Below are 25,495 nucleotides of genomic sequence, written 5' to 3' on the forward strand. Positions count from 1 at the left end.
GTTCGGTTCCCAAATGCTGCACTGAGAACTGTTTTTTCATCACTGGAAATCAATATTCAATGCAGATGTGTGGCCAGATGTGTATGTGGGCTAATTAGAAAGTGAGATGAAAGTCCTGCTATAGACAAGTCGTTTTTCATGCATTGGGAGTGGAGGTGGGATTCGGGATTGGAACACAGTCTGATCTGTATGAGAATATAGCTGGTTTCCCAATTGACAGAAGAGAATTTAAGAGCCTAGTGGATGGTATTTTGGTGGCAGTTGGTACTAACTGCTGCTATCCACTGTTTGTTCTAATTGGCAGAATTCAACCAATCAGAGCTAGCTTAATTACATATGTAGAGATAGAGACTTCAGATGCAGTTGTTAATTACTTTGAGGCTGGATAATTTTTGGCTCAAGTATTTTAACAAGAGGGCCATTTATTGTACTGGAAAGCCAAGTGCCTGTAAATCATGGCTGGCATTTCTGAATACAGCAAAAACCCTCTGAGAGAAGACTTGAGTCATTTTATCTCTCTGATTAGATTTCCTGGATTTGCAAAACCTGGAGTGGAACAGTACCTGCTGGCAAAGCAGCTAGTGAAACCCAAAGAGAAAATTCCTATAATTGTAAGTTAATACCCATCTACCTAAATCTTTAGACATTGCATGAACCATTAATCTAAATACTTAAAAATATGCACCACACTTAACCAAAGCAGTAAATAGTTAGGATAGTATACAGGGACTATGAAATCTCAATTCTATATTTCTGAAAATATGGAAGCCTATCATTCACTAACTCAATATTGAGGGTGGGCTTAAGTTCTTCATTAGCATCCTACAGCATAATTGAGGTCCCTTAACTTTTTATGGATTTTTTTTCTTGAATAAACTTTCATGCTGTCCAGTTGAAAGTATGTTGCATATAGTACTTTGATTATTTGAGTTCTAAGTAATGAATAAGGAAACATTGGGAAATACTTATTACATGTTGCATTGCCTACCTGCTCCAAATCAATATCCATTGCTATATTAGACCTAATAGTACATCCTGTTAAGTTACAGAAAAGTTATTAGACTTTTATATTGACAAGAGCTAATTGTTTTTAGGTAGAATTAGTAGATCTTAATAGGTGTGGGTGAATGTATATAAAAGGTATGATACTGTATAGCATTCTTAGAATTGATATATAACGTTGTTATCCTGTAGATTGGAGATTATGGTCCAATGTGGGTTTATCCTACTTCTACATTTGACTGTGTTGTGGCTGATCCAAAAAAAGGTTCTAAAATGTATGGCTTGAAGAGCTACATCGAATATCAGCTTACATGTACAGTAAGTGTGTACCAGGACTGTTTATCATAGGATATCTCATTGCTCCAGTTTTTTTAAAAAAAATTAAAAATGTAATAATATTGATGATATAACGCTTGTAATAATTACAGCTTTACAGAATTCATATAGTAGAGGTTTTTGTCTGTTTTACAGAATACCAATCGATCGGTCAACCATAGATATAAACACTTCGACTGGTTATATGAGCGTCTCTTAATTAAGTTTGGATCAGCCATTCCAATTCCATCTCTTCCAGATAAACAGGTTACAGGTAATTTTATCAAAATTATATTTTTCGGTAATCGCATGTAATTTATTTTTCACAAATAGAGAAACACATAGTGACTAAATTGAATGAGTGCACTTTCAAGTTATGTCACATTGAAATCCAGAAAAATAGAGGAATAAACATTAATAGAATAGCATGTATAATTGCTGGTAAAACTATCACTATACTTGTTTTGTTCAGTTTTATATTTCCTGAAAATATGCAGCTTAATATTTTGTTTTTTACAGCATTCTGACAATTTCAGGAGTCTGTCTTTTCATGGAATTTTTAATGTGCTGAATTGGACTATTAATGGCATTGCCAAATAATTTTATAACTTGGTCCACTGTTATAAAAATACAAGGAAAATAAATTAAGTCTGTAATTACAAAACCATTGCATTATTGGAATCATAAACCTTTTTATGATGGTATGAGGAGGGCTACAATTTTTGCTTTAATGAGCTGGCATTTTTCCCCAGTTGTCTCTCCTTGACTTGTCAGCCATAATCTCTTAAACAGATATATTTAAAACAGCCAATAACAGAGCCGATGCTGTAGCTCTGTGTACTTTTCAAATTGTGAAAAGAAAACTGAGCATGGACACTCACAATTCTTTAATGCCAAGGAAACTGAAAATGGACAAATTTAAGTTTTATGTTTCCCTTAGTATTGTGTAAAGGTATCCTCTGTCACCTCCTTGGCTGTCTGTTCCACCATTTAAAAGGGGTCTAGTTGCATTCCTAAAGGAGGAGATTTATTTTCAAAAATCTGATGATTACAGTATTGGAGAAATGCAACATTTTTGAAGGGAAATCAAAAGGGAGAGAGGTTGGTGAGACAGCAAAACAGCTCAGAGGCTGGATGGGCTAATTCTATGGCCCATATTTGCCTACTGTTCACATAAATCTTTTACTTTTTACCACATCAACATTCTTAAGGGAAAACTAAATATTCTGTGTCAGCAATCTCTTGCCTTAAGCTGAAAATACTTGCCATAATAAATTAAAGCATTATACCAAATTTATAAATTAACTATTTTCAGTTTGAGGGGAAAAAAATGAGTTAGACATAGGCAAATTCATGAAATATGCATATTTTTTCAGGCTAGTCGAGATATTCAGTGATTGATCTCAAAAAATAGTATCACAACATGGATGCTAGTAGCAGTCTCTTTTTGGCTATAGGACGTTTTGAAGAAGAATTCATCAAAATGCGGATGGAGAGATTACAAGCTTGGATGACCAGGATGTGTCGTCACCCTGTTATTTCAGAAAGTGAACTTTTTCAGCAATTCCTTAGTTTCCGTGATGAAAAGGTAACATGTTTGCTTAAAGTTCTTTGGAATGGATTGGTAGGCTAATTTTAATAGAAAAAAATGCCTTGTAATAGGGAATATTTCTTGTACAATTTGTTTGCGATAAACACTAATGCCTTCTAAGCTATGCTTTATTTAGATTGTAGTTTAGGAAAGTAGTAAAGTGAAGATGGATAACATAAGTCAAGTCACAGTCCACAAATTCTTTCAGGTGTATCTGCAAAGATTTCAGTGCTCTTCTCTTTCAAGTAGCTGCCTCTTAAGCTTCATTAAAACAACTTCTATAGCTCTTTCATATATGGTAGATTGTATGACCCTCTAGGTCATGGCTTTAGGCATGCTTGGTCTGCAGATCAGCTGTGAAAGAACCAGAAGAGCTATCCCAACTTCCTGCCCTAATCAAGACCATGGGAAAGTGTTCAAGATGTCAATGCTAGAATGTGCATCCCTCATACAATCACTCTTATCTTTAGGAATGGAAAACAGGTAAAAGGAAGGCAGAAAAAGATGAGATTGTTGGTGTCATGGTATTTTCTACTATGGAACCAGAGGCTCCTGATTTGGATATGATAGAAATGTAAGTTGCTGGATTCTCCATTGCTATTACAATAGAACAAAAATGCTGTCATCTGATGAAAAAGTACCAGTGTAAAACAAGTATATCTTTAATCTTGTTAGAAAAAGTATTTTCACTGTAACTAAAACCTTTTGCTATTCCTTGTGAGGCTCATTTAAACAGGCTTGTATCCTAGCAAGCTAATCCTTGCAAGGGTTAACACAAGTGTCATTTTACTGATCTGTATTATTTTCCATACTGAGAGCAGTTTTCTTGGGCTGTTGCCAAAGGCATAAGTAGAGCTCTGTGAGCCCCAAAGCACTTCCTTCAAGTGGGGCCCCCAGTGGTGAAAGAGCTGAGGCCCCAGTCAGCAGCAATGAAGCACAGATGTGAGAAAGGGAAAAGGAGATTCACATTTGCTTTTTCCCTGCAGCAACAGCAGGCCTGAGACCTGTGAGGGGCTCCTTACTTCCTCAGTCGCCCAAAGTATCAACTCCCCTCCTGCTTGACCTCTGGCAATAAAACCCCCGTCCCTCTCCCTTGGCTGCCTGAAAGCCTTCCTTTCTTATGTATAACATATCTAGTCTGTGGAAAAACAGACAATTGCCTAAGGCAATTGTTGTCATATTTGGCCTTAATCATAATTAAGGATTACAACAGCCAATCATAGTGAAGAGATTCATAGTGCTTTTGGTTTACGTGCTTCCTATTCCTAGCCTCCTTTATTGTGAAATCTCTCTGCCTTAATCCATAATTAAATATTTTCTAGCATCAATATTAAAAATGGATAATGCTGACAGGATTATTTTATGTAGAATTTTCATCTTGCACCAGTAAGGCTGGTATGTGGATGTTGAACACAACCATACAGCAAGCAAAGTGAATTTTCATGAAAAAATGGAGGGGTAGTGAAGAGACCATGCATTCTTCTCACTCCTAAACTTTTCTTCATGCTGAATAATGGCAGCATTGTAACTACACTGGGCCAAAGATGTTAAAGAACGTTCTTTCTGAGAATGTTTTTCTCCAAGCAGAATTGTAAACTATTTTTGGTGATTTTGAATGGATTCTTAATGCCAGTAAATAAATGTTATTTATATATAATAGCTTGATAGGATGCAAATTAAAATTTCTTTAAGTGTTCATTACACATTATAAGTAAAATTTGTATGTACGGATGTATTGTTTGTCTTTTATATGAATCAGACATTGCAGAAAACTTGAATGATGTAGCCTGTTGTTTTAGCTTATTGAACTTCTTGCTGTGGCTGAAAAACTAGTTAAATCTTTTTGGGATTGCTATCATCAGTGTTAAATGATTTGCCCTATATGCTTTGTGTTCTTTTCTCTCCCAGTTGTTGTTGTTCATCTGCATAGATATTTCTAGAGCAATGTAGACTTTTCAGACAGAAAGCTTCCTACTCAGACTTCCTAGATACTGTTCCTACTTTTTCTTTAGTTTCCTTTTGACTGCCACAGTAGTGACATGGTGAAGATTTTTCTCTGCAGTAGCACTAAGCTAAGAAAGACTCTTTTGGTTCTACTCAGTGTGTCATTTTTTTTCCTCCTCATACTATAGATATTGAACTTATAGTAGTCATGGTGATAAACTTCAAACAGTTTGAGCTGTTTGAGCTGGAGGTCTATGGTTAAGCAAACTCTTTGGGGAGTATTACTTGGGGAGTGAGTTGCCACTCCCGGACAGCCACTCACTTTGACTCAAGCGCCTTAATAAGGGCAGTATGGTTGACAGTTGCCCAACTTGTCAGTGTTTTACGAAACAGGCCAAGCATAAATCTTCTTCGTTCACACTGAATGATACTTTTGTGGGGAAAAGATGAGCCTTTTTCTTTGTCAATACACCCATAATTTAAAACTATTTTCTGTGGACAATTACTTGTGAAAAGGAGGGAGAGTGTAAGTATGTGGCCTGCTAGGCAATAGAGAAATGAAAATTCTCCACTGGACCTGATTCAGTTCTTTTATTGTATAGTGAGCAGAAGTGTGATGCAGTTAGCAGGTTCACTAAAACCATGGATGATGGAGTTAAGGAGTTGCTAACAGTAGGCCATGAACACTGGAAACGTTGTACAGGACGTAAGTAATATGTAGCTGCTTTAATGAAATGTGTAATTTGGTTTTTCTTTTATCAAACCCTAGGACTACTAGTGCAATATTCATACATCAAATATAATGGACTTTGCAAAACATATTCACAAAAGTATTTGCTGTATTAACACTTAAAAACGCTGGTTTTTTGGAGAAAAACTGATAGTTTTGTTTGTTGAAACTACCACATATTAACTGGAATTTAAAGGACACTGTTAGAATATACCTTGATCTACATTACAGGTAGTCCCCAGTTTGAGAATGAGTTCCATTCCCAAGGTCTGTCCTTGCTGAATTTGTACATAAGCTGGAGCAGTATTATTGTATAATACAGTATAAGTAGTATTGTGTAATTAACTCAAACCATTGTGCATTTAACTCAAATTATTGTGTATTTAACTTGAATTTTGCTACAATAGGCTCCATTCTTAACTATGGGTCATCTGTAACCTAGACATTCTTAACCTGGGGACTACCTGTATATTTTTATGTCTCAGGTAATGCTGCTAGCCCAGGATTAAGCATTAATAGCCTGGTACCAAGAGAGACAGAAGAAGTGAAACAAGATGTGGGAAGTGAAATAATAAGGTGGAGCGGGGAGAATGCAGCAACTGTTGGGAAGAGGATTTAAGATCATTTGTCTTTGCCACACTAGGATGTCTAGAAAGTATCTTGTATCCAGTTATTTATTGAAGAAGTTTGCCTTTATTCAAATACATTGTAGATATGGGTTTTGGTTTTTTTTCAGCATTACCCAAGGAATATCAGAAAATAGGAAAAGCTTTACAGGGTTTGGCCCTGGTTTTCAGTACTAGCGGTTATCAAGGTACTTTTCAGTTATATTTTATATTTTGTTTTTTCAAAACAATATTGATCTATTTCTATTTTGAGCCTCACAAAAAATAGTTTGTGTCATATTTTTGTAATTAAATTACTATGATTCTGTCTGTAGGAATCGGATATCAGGTGTAGAAATTTGTTTTAAGCAAATGAATGCTAGCAGTATATTCTGTTTCAATAATCTAGATATTTCAGTTTATGTTTGTGGTTTCTACTCGATCACAACAAATGCTATAATAGTATACAAAAAAATGAATCAGATCACATCAAAATAGATAATTCAGTAATTACCACATTTTTGTATTTCGGTGCCAATAAAGCTACCCAGTAATAAAGGACTGTGGGACTTGTAGTACAAAATACAGTGGTACCTCGGGTCACGAACTGAATTCGTTCCGCGACTCTGGTCACGACCCGAATTGGTCACAACCCGAATCAAATTTTCCCATAAGGTTCAATGTAAATACAGTTAATCCGTTCTGACCCCTATGAATTTGGTCGCCAACCGATTTTGGTTGCAACCTGAATCAAATTTTCCCATAAGGTTCAATGTAATTATGGTTAATCCGTTCTGAACCATATGTTTTTGTTTTTTTTTAACCACAAAAATATGACACAAAGTACAGTACGAAGAGAGAGAACGCTAACCTTGCTCGATGCGACTTCTGGCGTGGAAGACAGGAAGGCGGGTGGGGAGGCGGTTATTGCTTGGAGGGAGAGTCCCCCTCCCTACAGGAAGCCACAACCACGTGTCATGGGAGGGAAAATGGCCGCGGATCCTGTTCATCACCCAATCCGGCGTTCGCAAACGGAAGCAAAATTTTGCAAACGGTGCTGTTTGTGACTCAAATTGGTCGTGAACAGAAGCGTTCGTGACCCAAGGTACCACTGTACTTAAGAGCCACCAAGTTGCTTATTCCTGAATTACATATGCTATAAGAAATGTGGCTGTTTTATCTCTATATTTAATGTGTCCAATAGGAAAAAAAAAAAAGCTACATTCTAATGTCAGCTTATTTCTTATTAATTTTGCTAAGCTCACAATTATAATTACAGAAATTATTGTAGACAAATATTTTTCCTCACTGCCTACTTATTCTATATCTTGACATTTCAAGCAACTTCCAGGTAGAAGTTTCTATTAAATATTAACATAAGTTAATGAGTATTTATTCACACATCTTGGAGTGTGGTAATAGATAATTATCCACAAACAAGCACATCTTAAGCTCTGTTTTAAAAATTAAATATTGTTACTCAGAATAACAGTTGTAGACTGCACCAAAAAAAAACCACCCCTGCTGAAATATGACTGCTGTTTTTAGGAGAGTCTGACCTCAATGAAGCAATAACTGAAGCAGGAAAAACGTATGAAGAAATAGCAAGTCTTGTGGCAGAGCAGGTATATTCTGTCTTATTACAATGGAAAAGTTATCTGTGTTACACAGGTTTGTGTGTGTGCCTTTAAGCCTGTTCCCCCCCCCCCTCCTGGTGACTGCCTGGACTAGTCCCTGCAGTTTTTTTAAAGTGGTCCTTGCCTCCTTCCTAGGGCTGAGAGAGAGAGACTGGCCCAAGATCACCCAGCTGGCTTTAAAGGTGCCCAAGGCAGGACTAGAACTCCCAGTTTCCTGGTTTCTAGCCTGATGCCTTAACCACTACACCAAACTGGCTCCATATAGGTTACAGTTATGTAATTGGTTTACCACTGTCTTTTCTGTTTTTTTTTTTACTTTGTGGATTAGCTTACTTTTTTCTAGTGATATAACATGCAAATACTAACTAGGTTAGCAAAACAGATTTAAAATATAACATGGAAATATGTTAGCAGAGGCAAGCTTCATGTTTTTTTTAATAATTACTTATTTATGTGGTACCTTCCAGATACAATAGATTTAAATTCCTATAATTAAGAGGGGTTGATTTCCTCCAGTATCTGGAGAGAACACATTTGGGAAAGATTGCAAATTCTTTTTAAAGGAGTGCTATAATACTGTGTGATATTTTACACAAGTATCTATTTACATTTTGCATCTGAGTTGTCCTTTTGAGTGGTCAATATTTTAAAAGTATTTTTTCTCTATATTCTGTCATTTTTACTTTTACTATGGACTTAATATGACATGGTATTCTAGAATTACTTACTAGATATTCCTTTCTTTATTAGCCAAAGAAGGATCTTCATTTTCTGATGGAAACCAATCATGAATACAAAGGATTTCTTGGTTGCTTTCCAGATATCATAGGTGCTCATAAGGTGAGAGACTGTGCAGTATGGGTTTTCTAAGAGTGAATGCTAGTTATTTTAGTATCAGGAAAAGTTTTAAAGGCTCTCAGTATGATACCATTCAGTTCAGAATCAGTTTATCAGAAGTATTTTTATTAATGCTTCTTTGTACTGATATTTTTAATGTCATCACTACTGAAAATGGAATTTTTCTCTTCATTTCTTTTACAAGAAATGGAAACTGGCTGCATTAAACCCATTCAAAAAAGAAAAAAAAACTTTGTCAAATATTAGTGTAGAGGGCATTCAAATTACAGGAAAGGCTGCTTTGGTTAATTTTTATAAAACGTAATACAATTTTAAATGCACTGGAATGCCCTAGAATGACCTTAGTTTTCTTTCTTAGGATAAGAAAAGAAAGAACATTTTAGAACAATAAAAAGTAACAGGATCATATTATGACTTAGTATTATATATAACCTGATAATGAAATAAGCATCTAGTTGATCATTTGCCAATACCTGACAAGCCTGTTAACTGGGAATTAAGCAAAAGGCATGCAGTGTGTAGTTCTCACAATGAGAAATGAGAAAACGGATCCATTATTACAGCAAACAATCTTATCTTCAGCAGATGTATTTCAAAACACTTTCCAGCTTATCTAAGAATAATGATGGAATTTGGGAAGGTTTAGCATTTGTTCCTCCTTTTTAGAAAGAAACATTGTCCATTCATATCCAGGAAATTGATCTCATTTTAGTTAACTGTTAAGAAAGAGCTGGGGCAGTTAGGGTACGATGAGATAGGTTGGATGGATGATAGATGGTACATATTTCATATAGACATAGATATATGTTGTTAGTACAATATGTTACTGTAGTTTTGTTTATCCTTTATGGCTGCCTGCACATGGTATCTGACAATACTTCAGTGTCATTAGTGGTCATGCTTAATACCAGGTTTTGGCAGTTTGAATGAACTGTTATTTTTGAAACTACTCGGGGACGGAATTATATTACTGTAGCATTTGAAAAAAAATTTCAGTGACGGCTCATGGGATATTTTTCTTAACAGGGAGCAATAGAAAAAGTGAAGGAAAGCGATAAACTGATTGCTACCAGCAAAATTACCCCCCAAGATAAACAAAACATGCTGACACGTGCAAGCACTATGTCTTACGCATTACAAGGTAAAGCTTCAGCCCAGCTAGCAGCATCACAGCAATGTCTTCTGTGGTTCTTGGAGCCTGAACAATTAAAAATAAAGCACCATATAGACCATGACCAAAGAAAGGATTGCTCGCACTGGCACTACAGTATCTTTTGACAAAATGCCTAAATAATGAATAAAATTCAGTTTTTTCTCTGTCAGAATGTAATATATAACCTGGCTTCCATTTACAGCGGAGATGAATCACTTTCACAGTAATCGAATTTACGATTACAATACCGTGATGCGCTTGTACCTCGAACAGCAGGCACAGTTCTATGAGACGGTAAGCTGCAGCATGTGTAGTGCTCTTTTTATGTCTGTCAGCTACATGGCTACTCGTTCTTCTAAACAGAGTGAAGTCTTTATGCTCCAATTTTATTTCACATGCTTGAACCATTTAAATAGAAACTAAGTGAATATTTATGATTTTATCCATTATTTCATAAATCACTTGTAGTGAAAATGTTTATTTTAAAAATGTAGGTTTTTAAAATAATTATTTCCCCTTTGTTTCTTTAGAAAATGCTACTTGGCACTGCTAATCCTTCCTGTATTGCACATTTTGCATGAGATTTTGCAGCTGGCACTTTCTTTTTGGCTAGGATGCACATTGAATTAAACTTGGCAACTCATTAGCAATTCTTTCATTCCTCTCAGAGAAAGAGGAATGGTTAAGATGTGTGCAGTTATTCTACTTAATTCTCTGTAATTTCACCTCCCCCTCTGCCAGAGTTACCTTGGAAAATGAACATGCTATTTTTATGTTCATCTAATATTCCCACAATTCCTCCTGAACCTCAAACCAAGGGGGCAGAGGAAATTTAGCTTCAGTTGCATCTAAGTCCTGTCCAGATGCTACTACCCATATTTGATGAATATATATTTATTGATATGTATTTCTTTATATGAATATATATTTATAAATTAATATAAATGGACCTGAATAATATTGGTAGCTGGAGATTAATATTTCCATGTATGCATTGTTGTTATCAGTCAGGTTTTTAAATGACCTGCTTGGAATGAATTGCCATTTTTGCCATAGATCTATTATCTGCTGCTTCATCTTTGAAATAAATTAGACAAATTTGTTTGCAAGCTGCTTTTGAAGAATATATATTATATGAAATTTACCCATGTTTATTTTTTTTGTAGAATATAGCACATGTCATGGAAGTTAGTATCACAGTCATTAAGTGTACTAGAATATGCTTCTGAATAATCACATTCTTAGAATTATTGTTTGAATTTACCTACTTCTCATATGTCTTTTTCATACCAGAGGAGCAAATTGCTTAAAATTCTTTCTCCTGTGATCTTTAAAAGCAGGCTGATGATGGGGGAATCCTGAGGGCATTGCAGGGTCATACTTTTTACACTCTCTTGTGTGTTTCAGATTGCACAGAAGCTGAGGCAGGCTCTCAGTCGCTTTCCTGTGATGTAGCTAAAGGCAGACGAAGAAGAACAAAAACTCCAAAGTGCTTTTTTGATTTTTGGTGGGGGAAGTGCAAATAAAAGAAGTGGAAAACTTTGCCATCCAAAAAGCCTTTTTTAAAGATAATTAATTTTTAAAAATGAACCTAAAAAAGAAGAAAAAAACTTCAGATGTTTACTTTGCTAGCCTTAATGCCTTGGATATTTATGATTATTTTTTACCCTAAATACTTTCCTTTCCTAGCTGTTGTTGAAATGAATCTGGAAAGTGCTGTGTTTGATGAGGCTTCAAATTGTCAAACAGTTTGTGGCCAGATACTAAAAAAAAGGACACATTTTCCTAAACCAGGGATGGGGAAACATGGCCATCCAAATGTTTTTTGAGTTTAACTACCCTGCCCATGTTAGCATCCTAAACTCTTCAAAACCATAACATGATCAAATCTTAAAAGGATAAGAACGCCAATATAGGATCTATAGATATATAATTGTTAAACTACTTTCCAGCATTCAGATAAGTTCTACGGAGAGGAAAGATTCATCCCATTTCTACTATAGCCATAACATCCATTTTCTGAAATAAGTATGTTTATATGGAGTAAACATCCTTAAGGGCTGTTCTTGTACCTCAGATGCCATGTAAGGCTGTATTACTTCCCTTCCTGGGTATATACAGTAGATACTGGCATTCTGAACATCTGGAAAATTCTGTTCCATCCAGTGGTTGAAACCACACACACTTCTTAACAATAGTCAATGTTATATATCAGGGGGTTTTTTTCCTTTTATATCCCTAAATGTGCAGTATATTTAGTGGCTCATATCCAGTCATAACCAACATGATAGGAAATTTTCTAAGCTCATTGCTGTATGTTGGGTTTTTCTGTCATAACATGATTTGATCTTATCCTGCTTCATGAGGAAAATTAAGTCATTTTTTCAGATTTAAAATACAGATTAGGATTATCAGAACAACAGCTACTTACGAACGGGTCTTTGCTTGCAATGTTAGGTTCAGTTCATAAGTATCAATTTATATATGGATTATGGGTCACACAATCCTGAACTGTAGAAAATTGATTGCATAGACATATTCCTAAACAAGCCATTGAACTAAATGTAGCTTTCTATTTAATTTTTGATTGAGAAGTAAACAACTTTGCTTTTTTCATCAAACAAATGATATATGCATTCTGAAAGTTTAATTGTCTTATATGGCATTGTCATTTATTCTGTTCCAGTAACTCTGAGATCAATGAAGAATTTGGGTCTGTCAAGTTAATATGCCTATCAAGCCAAACCAAACCAAATTGGAATGTAATCTTGGCTCAAATGCTGCTCTTTGTTATGTTTTCAGTGATACTTTTTTCCACACACTTGTTTTATTTTTAATTTAGTTGCCTTCTAAAATTCTATAAAGTGTTATATAGCCACTGAAATAAATGTACAAATTGTAAAGAATGTGTATAAATGTTTTACACCAAATGTAATAAGATCTCATCTTGCATATAGAAGCAATTTATAAGTTAACTGCAAAGCATGTAGTGAATCTGAGGCACTTTTTTCACAGCACCATTTTTTCAACATTTGTATCAATCTTTGTAACTGGTTCTCTGGTGATTACTTTTTATGAAAGGGGGCTAATCCTGATGACAGAGATTGCAGATTTAGCATCTTTTAACAGGCAAACCGGGCACAGAAGAGCAGAAACAATTGTTTCAGTGTGGAAACCATTTGGAATTGGCAGGTCTGTAAACTTTCTAGCAAATGAAGTCTTGAAATTGATAATAAATATTTATACATATAAGATGATTTGCTTTTTTCCCCCTGTGGATAATTTACAACTCAATATGAAACCTAATGTCTGCAAAAACAGTGTTTCGCCTGTATTTAGAATTGATTCATATTTCCTCATGAGGAATGTTCTTTCCAGAAGAATATGGAATAATGATATGGTATACTACATATACTATATTTTTTGGAAGTAACTAGCAGAAATTTGTCAAAGATTTAAGTTTTTCACCTCAAAATATAAACATAAAAGCTAAATATAACTGGTTTACACTTACGCATCATTTATAGTAAATAAGATAATGCCTGCTATATGTTAAATATGAAATTTCATTATAGAAGTTCTATAGACTCTAGGAGGAGAGGGAAACGGAACTGAATTTTTTTCCAAAATAACTCATGTAATGGCATATCAGTAGATATATTCCCCCCCCCTTTTTTTGTTTGTTTTGGAATTTGGCCTAGAACAGTAATTTTTCATTTCTTAAGTCCATCCAATTACCCCATCAGAGAACCTGGGGTCCACCAAAATTGAAACAAAATCTACTTTCCCCAAGGCAGAAAATTAGGTTTATTGCATTCTCTTGTTATATATATTACATAAAAATTATAGTAATGCCATTGACCGTTTTTACTGCTTTATCCGCAAAAGAAAGATACGTGAACGGCATTGGTTGCCAGTTTGCTTCCAAGTCCAAGTCAAGGTGCTGTTTTTGATCTTTTCAGTCCTGTGTGGCATGGGGCCAGGTTATCTGAGGGACCGCCTCTTCCCTATTACATCTACCCATCCCCACAGGTCTGACAGGAGAGGCATTCTGTGGGTCCAGTCCGCAAAAGAGTTCTATCTGATGGGACCTAGGAGGTGAGCCTTTTCTGCCATGGCACCCACCCTCTGGAACATCATCCCTCCTGAGGTGAGATGAGTCCCAACCCATACAGTCTTCCATGAAGCTCTCAAAACATGTTTTTTCAGAAAGCCTGGGAATCCCCTGGTAATAGGGAGCCTGCCCGCTGGTTATACTGTATGTAAACATCTTCCCTCTTGTGGTTTGTTTTATCCATGTATATTGTTTTAATGTGTTTGCAAAATGTTTGAATTCTTGGTTTTATTGTACACTGCGCAGAGTCACAGAGATGAGCGGCCATATAAATTTGACAAATAAATAAATATAAATAAATTATATAATTTCATTACCAGAAAATGCATGATAATAATTCATAATTATTAGTGAGAAGCCTGTAGTTACATTTTACTGACTGGCACCTCTGTCAAAAGAAAATCTCTATGCAGTCCTAACCTAACATCTATGAAAATGCTGGACTACACTCTCTCTGTCCTGCCAGCCAGTTGCAAGTCCTTACCACTGTCCAGTACTCAGCTTTCTCCAGTATGTATCAAAACAAGGTTGTGGGGCAGAGCATCTTCCCCAAAAACTACAGCAGGGAAGCCCAACTCATGTTCCTCATGCAGTGTCTATGACCCACAAGCCAGCCTGCCTCTCTGCATTTTGGGAAAGACTACTTTGCCTGTTCTCCCCTCTCTCCCCCGTGCATACAGTATATTTGTAAAAGTCAGTTTCAGGTCTGTCCCCTTCTTCCCCAGATTGTTCTGAATGTTACCATGGTACCAGTGGTATACATAGTAGCTGTTGAGAAACACAGAAAAATGTTATACTGTGCCTCTACATAGAACATACTGTCTTAGGTTCTGGTTGTAATGAGTTATTAATTCAAACTGGTTGTCTGAATATGTCTGAATCACCTGCCTAATGTTCACTCCTTAGCTTGTAAACATGAGGATCTGTGCTTCTTAAGAATTTCAGCAAAGGGAACATTTCCTTACCACCAGAATGAGTCATACTTTACAAGCTTTCTTTTGAAAAAATTAAAGGTGGTGACTTCCTGGGCAAGATGGTGTCTGCAGACTTTAACAAGGAGCCGATTAACATATCGGCTCCTATGATCCTCTCTGGATAAAAGAGAGAGATGGTGAGATTGTCCAAGCTGCTCTCCTTAAAACTCTTCCTTTTCCTCACCAAGAGACCACAACACAAGTGATCTCAGGTAGGGGAGGAAATCTGGAGATGGGGGAATTCACCACAATTGCTCAAGTCGCAAACGGAGCCTTTTTTAAGACACTAGGTTCATACATTTCCCTTTCTAACTATCTTCTAATTGCCTATTAACTGTTTCAAATAAGTTTGTTTGTTTGTTTGTTTATTTATTTGTTGGATTTCTCCCCCGCCCATCTCCCCCACAATAGGGGACTCTGGGTGACTTACAAAAAACATTAAAAACTATAAATATATCTAAAACACAAATACATCCAGCATTAAAACAATACTAAAAAAGCATCCAGCATTAAAACAATACTAAAAAAGGAAAATCCAAGAAGATGGAAAATCAGGCTGTGGACAGCTGGCCATTATGGGGCTAGCCATCCCCCTGCTTTAAGTATTCCCTCCCCACCCCAGGCCAAGTGGCGGAACCAGGTCTTCAAGGCCCTTTGGAAGGCCAGGAGTGAGGGAGCCATTCGCACCTCCGGGGGCAGAATGTTCCAAAGTGACAAGACTGGAAATAGCTGGTGAGTGCTTCAATCCTTAATAAAATAGTATGAAGATTTATTTTTATAAATTTTAAGAACTTAAACAGCAAAAAGCAAGACAAAGTTTTGGCTATAGAAAGTTGTAAATGAATTAAGGGCTCAGAAAGCATTGGAAATCGGACTTGGAATATTAAGACTCCGAAATTATTTTTAAAGAATAATTGCATGTTTGTGGGAAAGATAAATTGTTTTTAGGACTGAAGACTTAACAAGACAAGTAATTTAAATTAGCATTTAGAGATATCTTTGAGGAACTGCATCAGGATATTGAAACTATTACATCAGCTATGTTGTGTTTTTCTGAGAATATACATGGATGAAAACCAGTGGAAAACAATCTAAGTCCCATGAACTGTAATAACTTTGTAATCCAGGCAGCAAGTTCAATTTAAGGACTAAATTGCTATTTATTACATTTTTAATCACCCAATTATACTTAATATAATATGCTAATCATTGTTCAAAAATGTTTTGGGGTCGTTATTAAAGGCCTAAATAAAAGCCAAGACTATTTTAATTAAATGTTTTATGATTCAATTAATAATTTTGGAAATTTATTTATTTACAGGATTTATATGGCCACCTATCTCACACAATCACTCTAGGCAGCTCATAATAATCCATAAAACATAGTTAAAAACAAAGGTACCCTTCCCCCCAGGCACCAGACCAGACATCCTCACAGCTCAGCCCCCATCCTAACCCAATGCTTGGAGGAAGAGCCAGGTCTTCACAGCTCTCCAGAAGGCTAAAAGGGTAGGGATCCCTCTAATCTCTGATGGGAGGCTGTTCCAAAGGGCTGTGATGGCCACTGAGAAGTGCCTCTGAGGTACCATCAGATGGCAACATTTAAGGGAGGGGACCTGGAGTGCACCCACCCTATCTAACCTAGTAGGACGGGCCGATACCCTCAGGGAGAGGCAGTCCTACAAGACATCTGAATTACTATGAAGCTTATTCAAAATCACTGATCAGTTTTAAATGTCTATTGCAATATCAGTCAACTTTTAGTAAATAATGGCCCACGGTTGCTTTAAAATAAAAATATCAACATTATTGATGCCATCCTGTATCTGTATATTGTGTCTTATTTACATTGACAGCATATGTTTTACTATCTCTTTCTGCACATTCACCTTTAAGTAGAATTAAAAACCCCTTCATGGATCACTGCCTTGTCGTGGCGAAGGGGCTTGCGTAATTCAGTGAAGCCATGAGCTATACCGTGCAGGGCCACCCAAGACGGACAGGTCATGATAGAGAGTTCTGACAAAATGTGGTCCACTGGAGAAGGAAATGGCAACCCACTCCAGTATCCTTGCCAAGAAAACCCCATGGACAATGTTAAAAGGCTAAAAGATATGACGCCGGAAGATGAGCCCCTCAGGTCGGAAGGTGTCCAATATGCTACTGGGGAAGAGCGGAGGGCAATTCCAAGTAGCTCCAGAAAGAGTGAAGCGGCTGGGCCAAAGCCGAAAGGACATTCAGCTATGGATGTATCTGGAAGCGAAAAGAAGGTCCGATGCTGTAAAGAACAATATTGTATAGGTACCTGGAATGTAAGATCTATGAACCAAGGCAAGCTGGATGTGGTCAAACATGAGATGACAAGACTGAACATCGACATCTTGGGAATCAGCGAACTGAAATGGACGGGAATGGGTGAATTTAATTCAGGTGACCATTATATCTACTACTGTGGGCAAGAAACCCTTAGAAGAAATGGAGTTGCACTCATAGTCAATAAGAGAGTGGGAAAGGCAGTAATGGGGTACAACCTCAAAAACGACAGAATGATCTCAGTGCGTATCCAAGGCAAACCATTCAACATCATAGTCATCCAAGTCTATGCCCCAACCACTGATGCTGAAGAAGCTGAAGTTGACCGCTTCTATGAAGACCTACAACACCTTCTAGAACTAGCACCAAAAAGATGTCCTTTTCATCATAGGGGATTGGAATGCTAAAGTAGGAAGTCAAGGAGTAATCGGAATAACAGGCAAGTTTGGCCTTGGAGTACAAAATGAAGCAGGGCAAAGGCTAATAGAGTTCTGTCAAGAGAACAAGCTAGTCATAGCAAACACTCTTTTCCAACAACACAAGAGACGACTCTACACATGGACATCACCAGATGGTCAATACCGAAACCAGATTGATTATATACTTTGCAGCCAAAGATGGAGAAGCTCTATACAGACAGCAAAAACAAGACCAGGAGCTGACTGTGGCTCAGATCATGAGCTTCTTACTGCAAAATTTAGGCTTAAATTGAAGAATGTAGGGAAAACCACTAGACCACTCAGGTATGACTTAGATCATATTCCTTGTGAGTACACAGTGAAGGTGATGAATAGATTTAGAGGATTAGATTTGGTAGACAGAGTGCCTGAAGAACTATGGACAGAGGTCCGTAACATTGTACAGGAGGCAGCAACTAAAACCATCCCAAAGAAAAAGAAATACAAGAAAGCAAAATGGCTGTCTGATGAGGCTTTACAAATAGCTGTGGAAAGAAGGAATGCGAAAAGCAAGGGTGGTGAAAGGGAAAGATATAAGCAACCGAATGCAGATTTCCAGAGAATAGCAAGGAGAGATAAGAAGGCCGCCTTAAATGAACAATGCAAAGAAATTGAGGAAAACAATAGAATGGGGAAGACTAGAGATCTCTACAAGAAAATTGGAGATATGAAAGGAACGTTTAGTGCAAAGATGGGCATGATAAAGGACAAAAAAGGCAGGGACCTAACAGAAGCAGAAGAGATTAAGAAGAGGTGGCAAGAATACACAGAAGAACTATACAAGAAAGATCTTAATGTCCCTGATGTCCACGCTGGTGTGATCACTGACCTTGAGCCAGACATCCTAGAGAGTGAAGTCAAGAGGGCCTTAGGAAGCATTGCTAACAACAAAGCTAGTGGAGATGACAGTATTCCAGCTGAGTTATTTAAAATACTAAAAGATAATGGTGTTAAAGTGCTGCACTCAATATGCCAGCAAGTTTGGAAAACGCAACAGTGGCCACGGGATTGGAAAAGGTCAGTTTATGTTCCAATTCCAAAGAAGGGCAACGCTAAAGAATGCTCAAACTATCGCACAATTGCACTCATTTCACATGCTAGCAAGGTTATGCTCAAAATCCTACAAGCTAGGCTTCAGCAATACATGAACCGAGAACTACCGGATGTACAAGCTGGGTTTCGAAGAGGCAGAGGAACTAGAGATCAAATCGCCAACATTCGCTGGATCATGGAGAAAGCACGAGAGTTCCAGAAAAATATCTACTACTGCTTCATTGACTATGCAAAAGCCTTTGATTGTGTGGATCACAACAAACTGTGACAAATTCTTAAAGAGATGGGAGTACCAGACCACCTTACCTGTCTCCTGAGAAATCTGTATGCGGGCCAAGAAGCAACAGTCAGAACCGGTCATGGAACAACCGATTGGTTCAAAATAGGGAAAGGTGTACGACAAGGCTGTATACTGTCACCCTGCTTATTTAACCTATATGCAGAGTACATCATGAGAAATGCCAGGCTGGAAGAATCACAAGCCGGAATTAAGATTGCAGGGAGAATCATCAACAACCTCAGATATGCGGACGATACCACCCTAATGGCAGAAAGTGAAGAACTAAAGAGCCTCTTGATGAGGGTGAAAGAGGAGAGTGCAAAAGCTGGCTTGAAACTCAACATTAAAAAAACTAAGATCATGGCATCTGGACCCATCAATTCATGGCAAATAGAAGGGGTAGAAATGGAAGCAGTAACAGACTTCATTTATTTGGGCTCCAAGATCACCGCAGACAGAGACTGCAGCCATGAAATTAAAAGACGCTTGCTCCTTGGGAGGAAAGCTATGGCAAGCCTAGATAGCATATTAAAAAGCAGAGACGTCACCTTGCCGACAAAGATCCGCATAGTCAAAGCTATGGTTTTTCCAGTAGTAATGTATGGCTGTGAGAGCTGGACCATAAAAAAGGCCGAGCGCCGAAGAATTGATGCCTTTGAACTGTGGTTCTGGAGAAGACTCTTGAGAGTCCCCTGGACTGCTAGGAGGTCAAACCAGTCAATCTTAAAAGAAATCAACCCTGATTGCTCATTGGAAGGATCGATAATGAAGCTCAAGCTCAGATATTTTGGTCACCTACTGCGAAGAGAGATCTCTTTGGAGAAGACCCTGATGCTGGGAAAGATTGAAGGCAAAAGGAGAAGAGGACGGCAGAGGATGAGATGGTTAGATAGCATCACTGAAGCAATGAGCATGAAACTGAGCAAACTCAGGGAGGCAGTGAAGGACAGGAAGGCCTGGCGCAATATGGTTCATGGGGTCACGAAGAGTCGGACATGACTTAACGACTAAACAACAAGAATTAAAAAGTTGTACAGAAATTGTAGGTAAGGTCAGGCACTCATGACTGATCCTTAACTATCATTTCTAAGTAGTTTTAGGATTCTGTAATTTAACTTGAGAAGGGACTGAAATTTGCCTTTAGTTTAATTATGTGTGTGATCTACTCTTCTTAATGATTTCATTGACAAAAAACCTTACCACTCTGTTTTTAATTAATTTACAGAAAGCTTTCATCTAAAGAAATAATGTGAACTTTCCAAGAAAAAAAACTCTGGAATAACTTGATCTTGGTCATTTATCATCATATCATTTATATGCAAAACTGTTCTAGGTAATTTTCTACACACTTTATTTTCTATGAATATACAAAACTGGTAGCTACAGTATTTGCATAGGAAAGATGATATCAAGACACCCAGCTTTAAAAATGACAAGTGCTAATTTATAGGGTTTTTTTTTTTTTAATTTTAGAGGTATTTAATAGTTTCAGTTAATAAGAAATAATTGAAACTCAGTGGGTGGTTTCTCCATTGATTGCCTGCTCATGCAAAGAGAAAGTTACAATTCAGTGAGAGTTGAATAAATTGTTAATAATGGAGCAATCTATTAACTAAACAAGAAAGCTTTATTTCTACTACTACTAATTTGAAGCATGCCACTTCGGATTTAATCTTTTCCCATACTTGTACCAATATGTACCCTTTACCACTGCAGAGAAATGGTATAGCTCAGAAATGGTATGGCTGCTTCCCTCTCCAGTTTTACAATAATATAATGGCTGAGGATCAGTATATGGTTAATGCAAAGCCTGCAGGGATTCTCTCTAGAAAGAATGTTCCCCCTGTATTCACCTACTCACTAATCCCATGGTATAATGGTGCCACTTGTATCAGCTTTTGCTTATCATGATGTTATAATACATTCCTTTTGCTGTCATGCTGCATTATTAAGTAAGGCCTGCCTATCTTTCCTTCTCAACTCTGAGCATTCAAAACAGCAGTTAGAGGCACAAAGACAAAGAAATAGCTTAAAGGCTATTTACTTTACTGGACATTTATTTAATGGAAGGATAACAGATAAGAGCGCTAAAAGCCCATTAAGATCCTATCTCTGGCAAAGACAGGACACAAAGGTATCAAGAAAAGACAGCAAAAATATTCCAGGCACATGTTTCTCAGTATATTACAGATTAAAGTCCTCTCTGCACTATTTTGCATAAGTACCTTGTGAGGGTTCTTTGTTTTCCAAGGACTGGACATACCACAGCGTAACAAATCTGTACATAGTGCTTTATTGCAACACACACCTTCCCCAACAATAGACTATTGCTCTCCACCCTTCTAGGACTTGCAAGGTGAAGTTGCCATGTAAATATGTCTTTAATACTCAGTCCTTTAATATTTAAGACTTAGTCCAAACAAAAGTCCCAGAGTCTGTAAAGTGGCATACAACTTTTGCCTTCTTCCAAAAGTTCTTACACTAGTTGGATTGAGGTGCTGCCTCAGTGTGGTTGCTCCTCTTCTGGTTGCTACTGAGCTCCCAGCAAAGCTCCCAGCAGGAGTCCTACCAGAATATGCTACTCACTGTAGCTTGTGGTCCTGGCAGTTGACTAATAGTCCTGTCTGTCTGTCTGTCTGTCTGTCTGTCTGTCTGTCAATCAGTCAGTCAGTCAGTCAATCAATCAATCAATCAGTCAATCACATTTATATCACTGCCCAGCTCACCCACAAGGAGTTGGCTGCTTGTAATAGCTGCCAGTCTCCAGATGGCTGCCTCCGCTTCCTTTCTGTGTACTGTTTGCTTATCTCCTGTTTTCCCACACCCCTCCCCACTCTGTCTTAGCATTTGCTTTTGTAAGCTAAGGGCCTGGGTGGGGTGAGACTGCCCCTGGATATCAGCACAGCCTTGAAAACACCAGGGTATGGCTCAGTTATTACAGGCAGGTAGAACATTGGCATGGATGCTTGAGAATAAAGTTGTGAGTGAATGTATGAATGCATGAGGGAAGTGGGGGTAGGAATTGTTTCTGCCTGACTGCAGCTGCCCTTCCCAAGTGCAGACAGTAATCCCAACTTCACTTTCTCACATATCCATTTGAAAGAGAGTGAGTCCCTGAACTGTGCAGTACTGCTAGTAGAGTCAGAACAGTCAGGAACAAAAGCCCGTAAGTTTGCATTGTAAATATCTGAAGTCTATTGAGAAGGGCCTTTGCATACCTTCAGGATGTGTTCCAGTTGCACCCATTCCTGGACCAGGAGGCTTTGCTCACAGTCACTCATGCCCTCATGACCTCTTGTCTGGATTACTATAATGCGCCTACATGGGGCTACCCTTGAAGAGCATTTGGAAGCTTCAACTGCTACAGAATGCAGCTGCACGGATAGTAAATGGTGTCAGATATCTGACATGTAACACCACTACTGCATGAATTGCAATGGTTGCCAGTGTGTTTTCGGGTGCAATTCAAGGTGCAGGTCATCACCTTTAAAGCCTTTCATGGCTTGGAATCGGGTTACTTGACAGACCATCTTCTCCCAGTTGTTTCACCCATCCAATTCAGTCTGGCAGGTTGGGCATGCTGTGGGTCCCATCAGCCAAGGAATGTTGGCTGGCGAGGACTAGGAGGCCTGCCTTCTGTGCCATAGCCCCTGCCCTCTGGAATATTCTCCCTCCAGAGATTAGGATGGCCCTGACTCTGTTGGCCTTTCATAAAGCCTTGAAGACCTGGTTATGTGCCTGTGCCTGAGGTCCTGAGTGTATTAAGGGCCCTGTTTCCTGGTTATAGTGATATGTATGGTTATAATTTTTGTCAGCTGTTATATATATTTATTTTTGTATGGTGTTTGTACTTGGTTTTAACTGATTTTATGATTGTCCGCCGTCCAGAGTCACTTATCTGAGATAGGCAGCCATAGAAATAAATAAATAAATCCTATTGAGTTCAATGAGGACTACTGTCAACTCTTTATTACAATTTTTATACTTTTTATTACAACTGTTTATACAATTGTCTATTATGTTTAGTTCTATGCAATATACAAATATGGTCCTGAAAATGACACAATACACATAGATTTGTGTATTCTAAATATTTTATAGAGAACTAAAGGAGTTATGGATATTGGAAACATTCTGAATAATCTTTGTGGCTTTCCATCAGTACAGTATATATAAAGGACGTGCCTTGCTATTTATTACAAACAGTGCAATCTGGAGGATCATAAAAGAGCAAAGTCTGGTTGACTGGTCATTTTTGCTGCCTAAATAAATATGGTATAACTCACTCATCTACACATAGTTTTGCGATGAAAGGAGCTAAGCTCTAAAACAGCTGCTGCTAAAAATAATCTTTTATAAGAAAAGATTCACATCTGCCCTGGTGAGTCTGTTTTTGCTAAAGGATTCTTCATGTACAGTACGAAGGAGCGGGCAGTACTTTTCACAGTACTTTAGGCTAGGTAGAAAACATACATAAATATTTTGAGAAACCTGCTTGGGAAAAGAAGACTAACAATTAGATAACTGAACCATTCTTAACTTACCATGCCTCTGTTTAAAATTATAGCTTTCGGTGCTGTTTTTCACACCCCCCCCCAAAAATGCATTAGGGGGAAACTAATGGCTCAAATTTTCCAAATCTATTTAGCCAAGCTCTGTTTTTTCCATTTAACTATCACTCCTTAAAATCTCAAGAAGTCCTTTCCTTTCCTCCATAGTTTTATTGCCAAATGTTGCAACAATGTTGGCTCTGGAATATTCATCAGGACTCCCTTCTATCATGTCAGTTTCACACTTGAAGCAGGTGGCACAAAACGTGAAGATTATGGTAGATAGGTTTGGAGAGGTTACAGAATCACAGAATTGGAAGTAACCAGAGAGGCCATAGGTGCAGGACCCATTAGATCACCTCTGATAGATACCCATCCAGTCTCTGAAGACCTCTAGTAAAAGAGAACTCACTGCTTCATGTGATAGCCTTTTCCACTGGCTGACAACTCATACAGTTAGGAAGTTCCTCCTGACAGGTAGCCTAAAGCTACGTTTAAATCCTCTGGGGTAATAGAGAATAAATCCATTCCCTTTTCTCTATAACAGCCCTTCAGTTATTTGTTTATTAAATTGATTTATATAGCTGCCCATCTCAGAAAGAGTAACTTGGATAATACAATAACAACACACTGGCTTCTGAGGACAATCCAATCCAATTGATATAACAATCACAGCAATAAAAAATCACGTGGATGAGCTCACCCAATTTCCAGTCCCCATACCCAAGGGAACAGCTAGGTCTTCAAGGTTTTATGAAATGCCAGCGGGGTCAAAGACAAGCAAATTGGGGGATATGGTATTCCAAACAGCAGGTACTTTGCAAGTGATATTTGAAAATTATATCTTTGCTCAGTGGTCTCTTCTGAAGACTAAACCCTAACCCTAAGGCTTAGTTTCCAGATTTTTCACCATCTTGGTAGCTTTCCTCTGAAATATTCATTCATTCTGTACAGCCACTCACTCAATATATAACATTTGACTCTGGGCAGTAAACAAATTAAAAACAACAATAAAAACATCAACAAAGAACCCAAAATACATCATGCCTGGGGCAGCACACATATCCACATCAACAACCCCCTGAAAATTGATTCAATTTCCTGGCTCAGTGCCTGGAAAAAAAGTCAAGTTTTCAATGCCTTATGGAAGGCCGTTGGAGTTGGGGCCACCCAAATCTCAGAGGGCATGCTGTTCAACAGGGGAGATGCAATAACAGAGAAGGTACCCTTCCTAGATCCCATCTGTTGGCATTGTTTAATCGAAGGTCTTGGGACATGTCCATCCTGTTAGATCCTTTGGGATAGGCAACAGTCCTGCAGATACCTTGGCTCTGAGAATTAAGTGTTTTATAGATGGCTATCAGCACCTTGAATTGCACCAGGAAACCTACTGGGAGCCAGTGCAGCTTGTGACGTACTGTTACATGGGCATATCATCTATGCTCATAACTACCCATGTAGTCACATTCTGGACCAGCTGCAATTTCTGAGTGGTCTTCAAGGGCAGCCTCACATAGAGCACATTGCAATAATCCAGATGGGAAGTGACAAGCCATGAGTGGCTGTGAGCAGGCCCACACAATCAAAAAAGGCACAGTAGGTGTACAAAATGGATTGGGTCATCTTAAACAGGGCTACCAGCTGGCAATCTGCAAATGCAAAAGGAATAGGAAAACATATTTAGCCATTCTTACCACAAGGTAATTCTTAACCGTGTTTGTTGGGGTTTGCTCTTTGTTCTTTTCCAGTGGCAGCTCTAGGTGGTCCTTCTGCGACTTCATCTTCTGGAGTGAGTTCTTCTGAAAACTAGGGGGAACTCCACGATCCACATGCAGTGAGAGGATACACATGGGCAATCAGATCCAAAACTCATCCTAGTGGCAACTAAGGCATCAGCTGAACTGTGCATGAGTCTCAA

General features: G+C 37.9%; 1 protein-coding gene across 4 annotated transcripts in view; it reads left to right on the forward strand.

Annotated features, from left to right (window-relative positions):
- Window positions 1–13,087, forward strand: part of SNX9 (sorting nexin 9) — a 48,375-nt gene extending 35,288 nt beyond the window's left edge. For all 4 annotated transcript variants that reach the window (XM_088142458.1, XM_088142463.1, XM_088142470.1 and 1 more), the window contains 12 exons: window positions 527–611; window positions 1,195–1,320; window positions 1,474–1,591; window positions 2,775–2,905; window positions 3,379–3,482; window positions 5,455–5,558; window positions 6,319–6,396; window positions 7,736–7,812; window positions 8,575–8,664; window positions 9,709–9,823; window positions 10,038–10,129; window positions 11,243–13,087. In XM_088142458.1, the coding sequence (XP_087998584.1) occupies window positions 527–611; window positions 1,195–1,320; window positions 1,474–1,591; window positions 2,775–2,905; window positions 3,379–3,482; window positions 5,455–5,558; window positions 6,319–6,396; window positions 7,736–7,812; window positions 8,575–8,664; window positions 9,709–9,823; window positions 10,038–10,129; window positions 11,243–11,290 (1,168 nt within the window). In that variant the 3' untranslated portion in view covers window positions 11,291–13,087. The remainder of the gene's footprint in view (window positions 1–526; window positions 612–1,194; window positions 1,321–1,473; window positions 1,592–2,774; window positions 2,906–3,378; window positions 3,483–5,454; window positions 5,559–6,318; window positions 6,397–7,735; window positions 7,813–8,574; window positions 8,665–9,708; window positions 9,824–10,037; window positions 10,130–11,242) is intronic.
- The last annotated feature ends 12,408 nt before the right edge of the window (window positions 13,088–25,495 follow it).

The sequence above is a fragment of the Python bivittatus genome, unplaced genomic scaffold (assembly GCF_059951505.1).
Source record: "Python bivittatus isolate LINGU-HERP-01145 unplaced genomic scaffold, Pbiv_v1 ctg000020_np1212, whole genome shotgun sequence".
Classification (NCBI taxonomy): Eukaryota; Metazoa; Chordata; class Lepidosauria; order Squamata; family Pythonidae; genus Python; species Python bivittatus.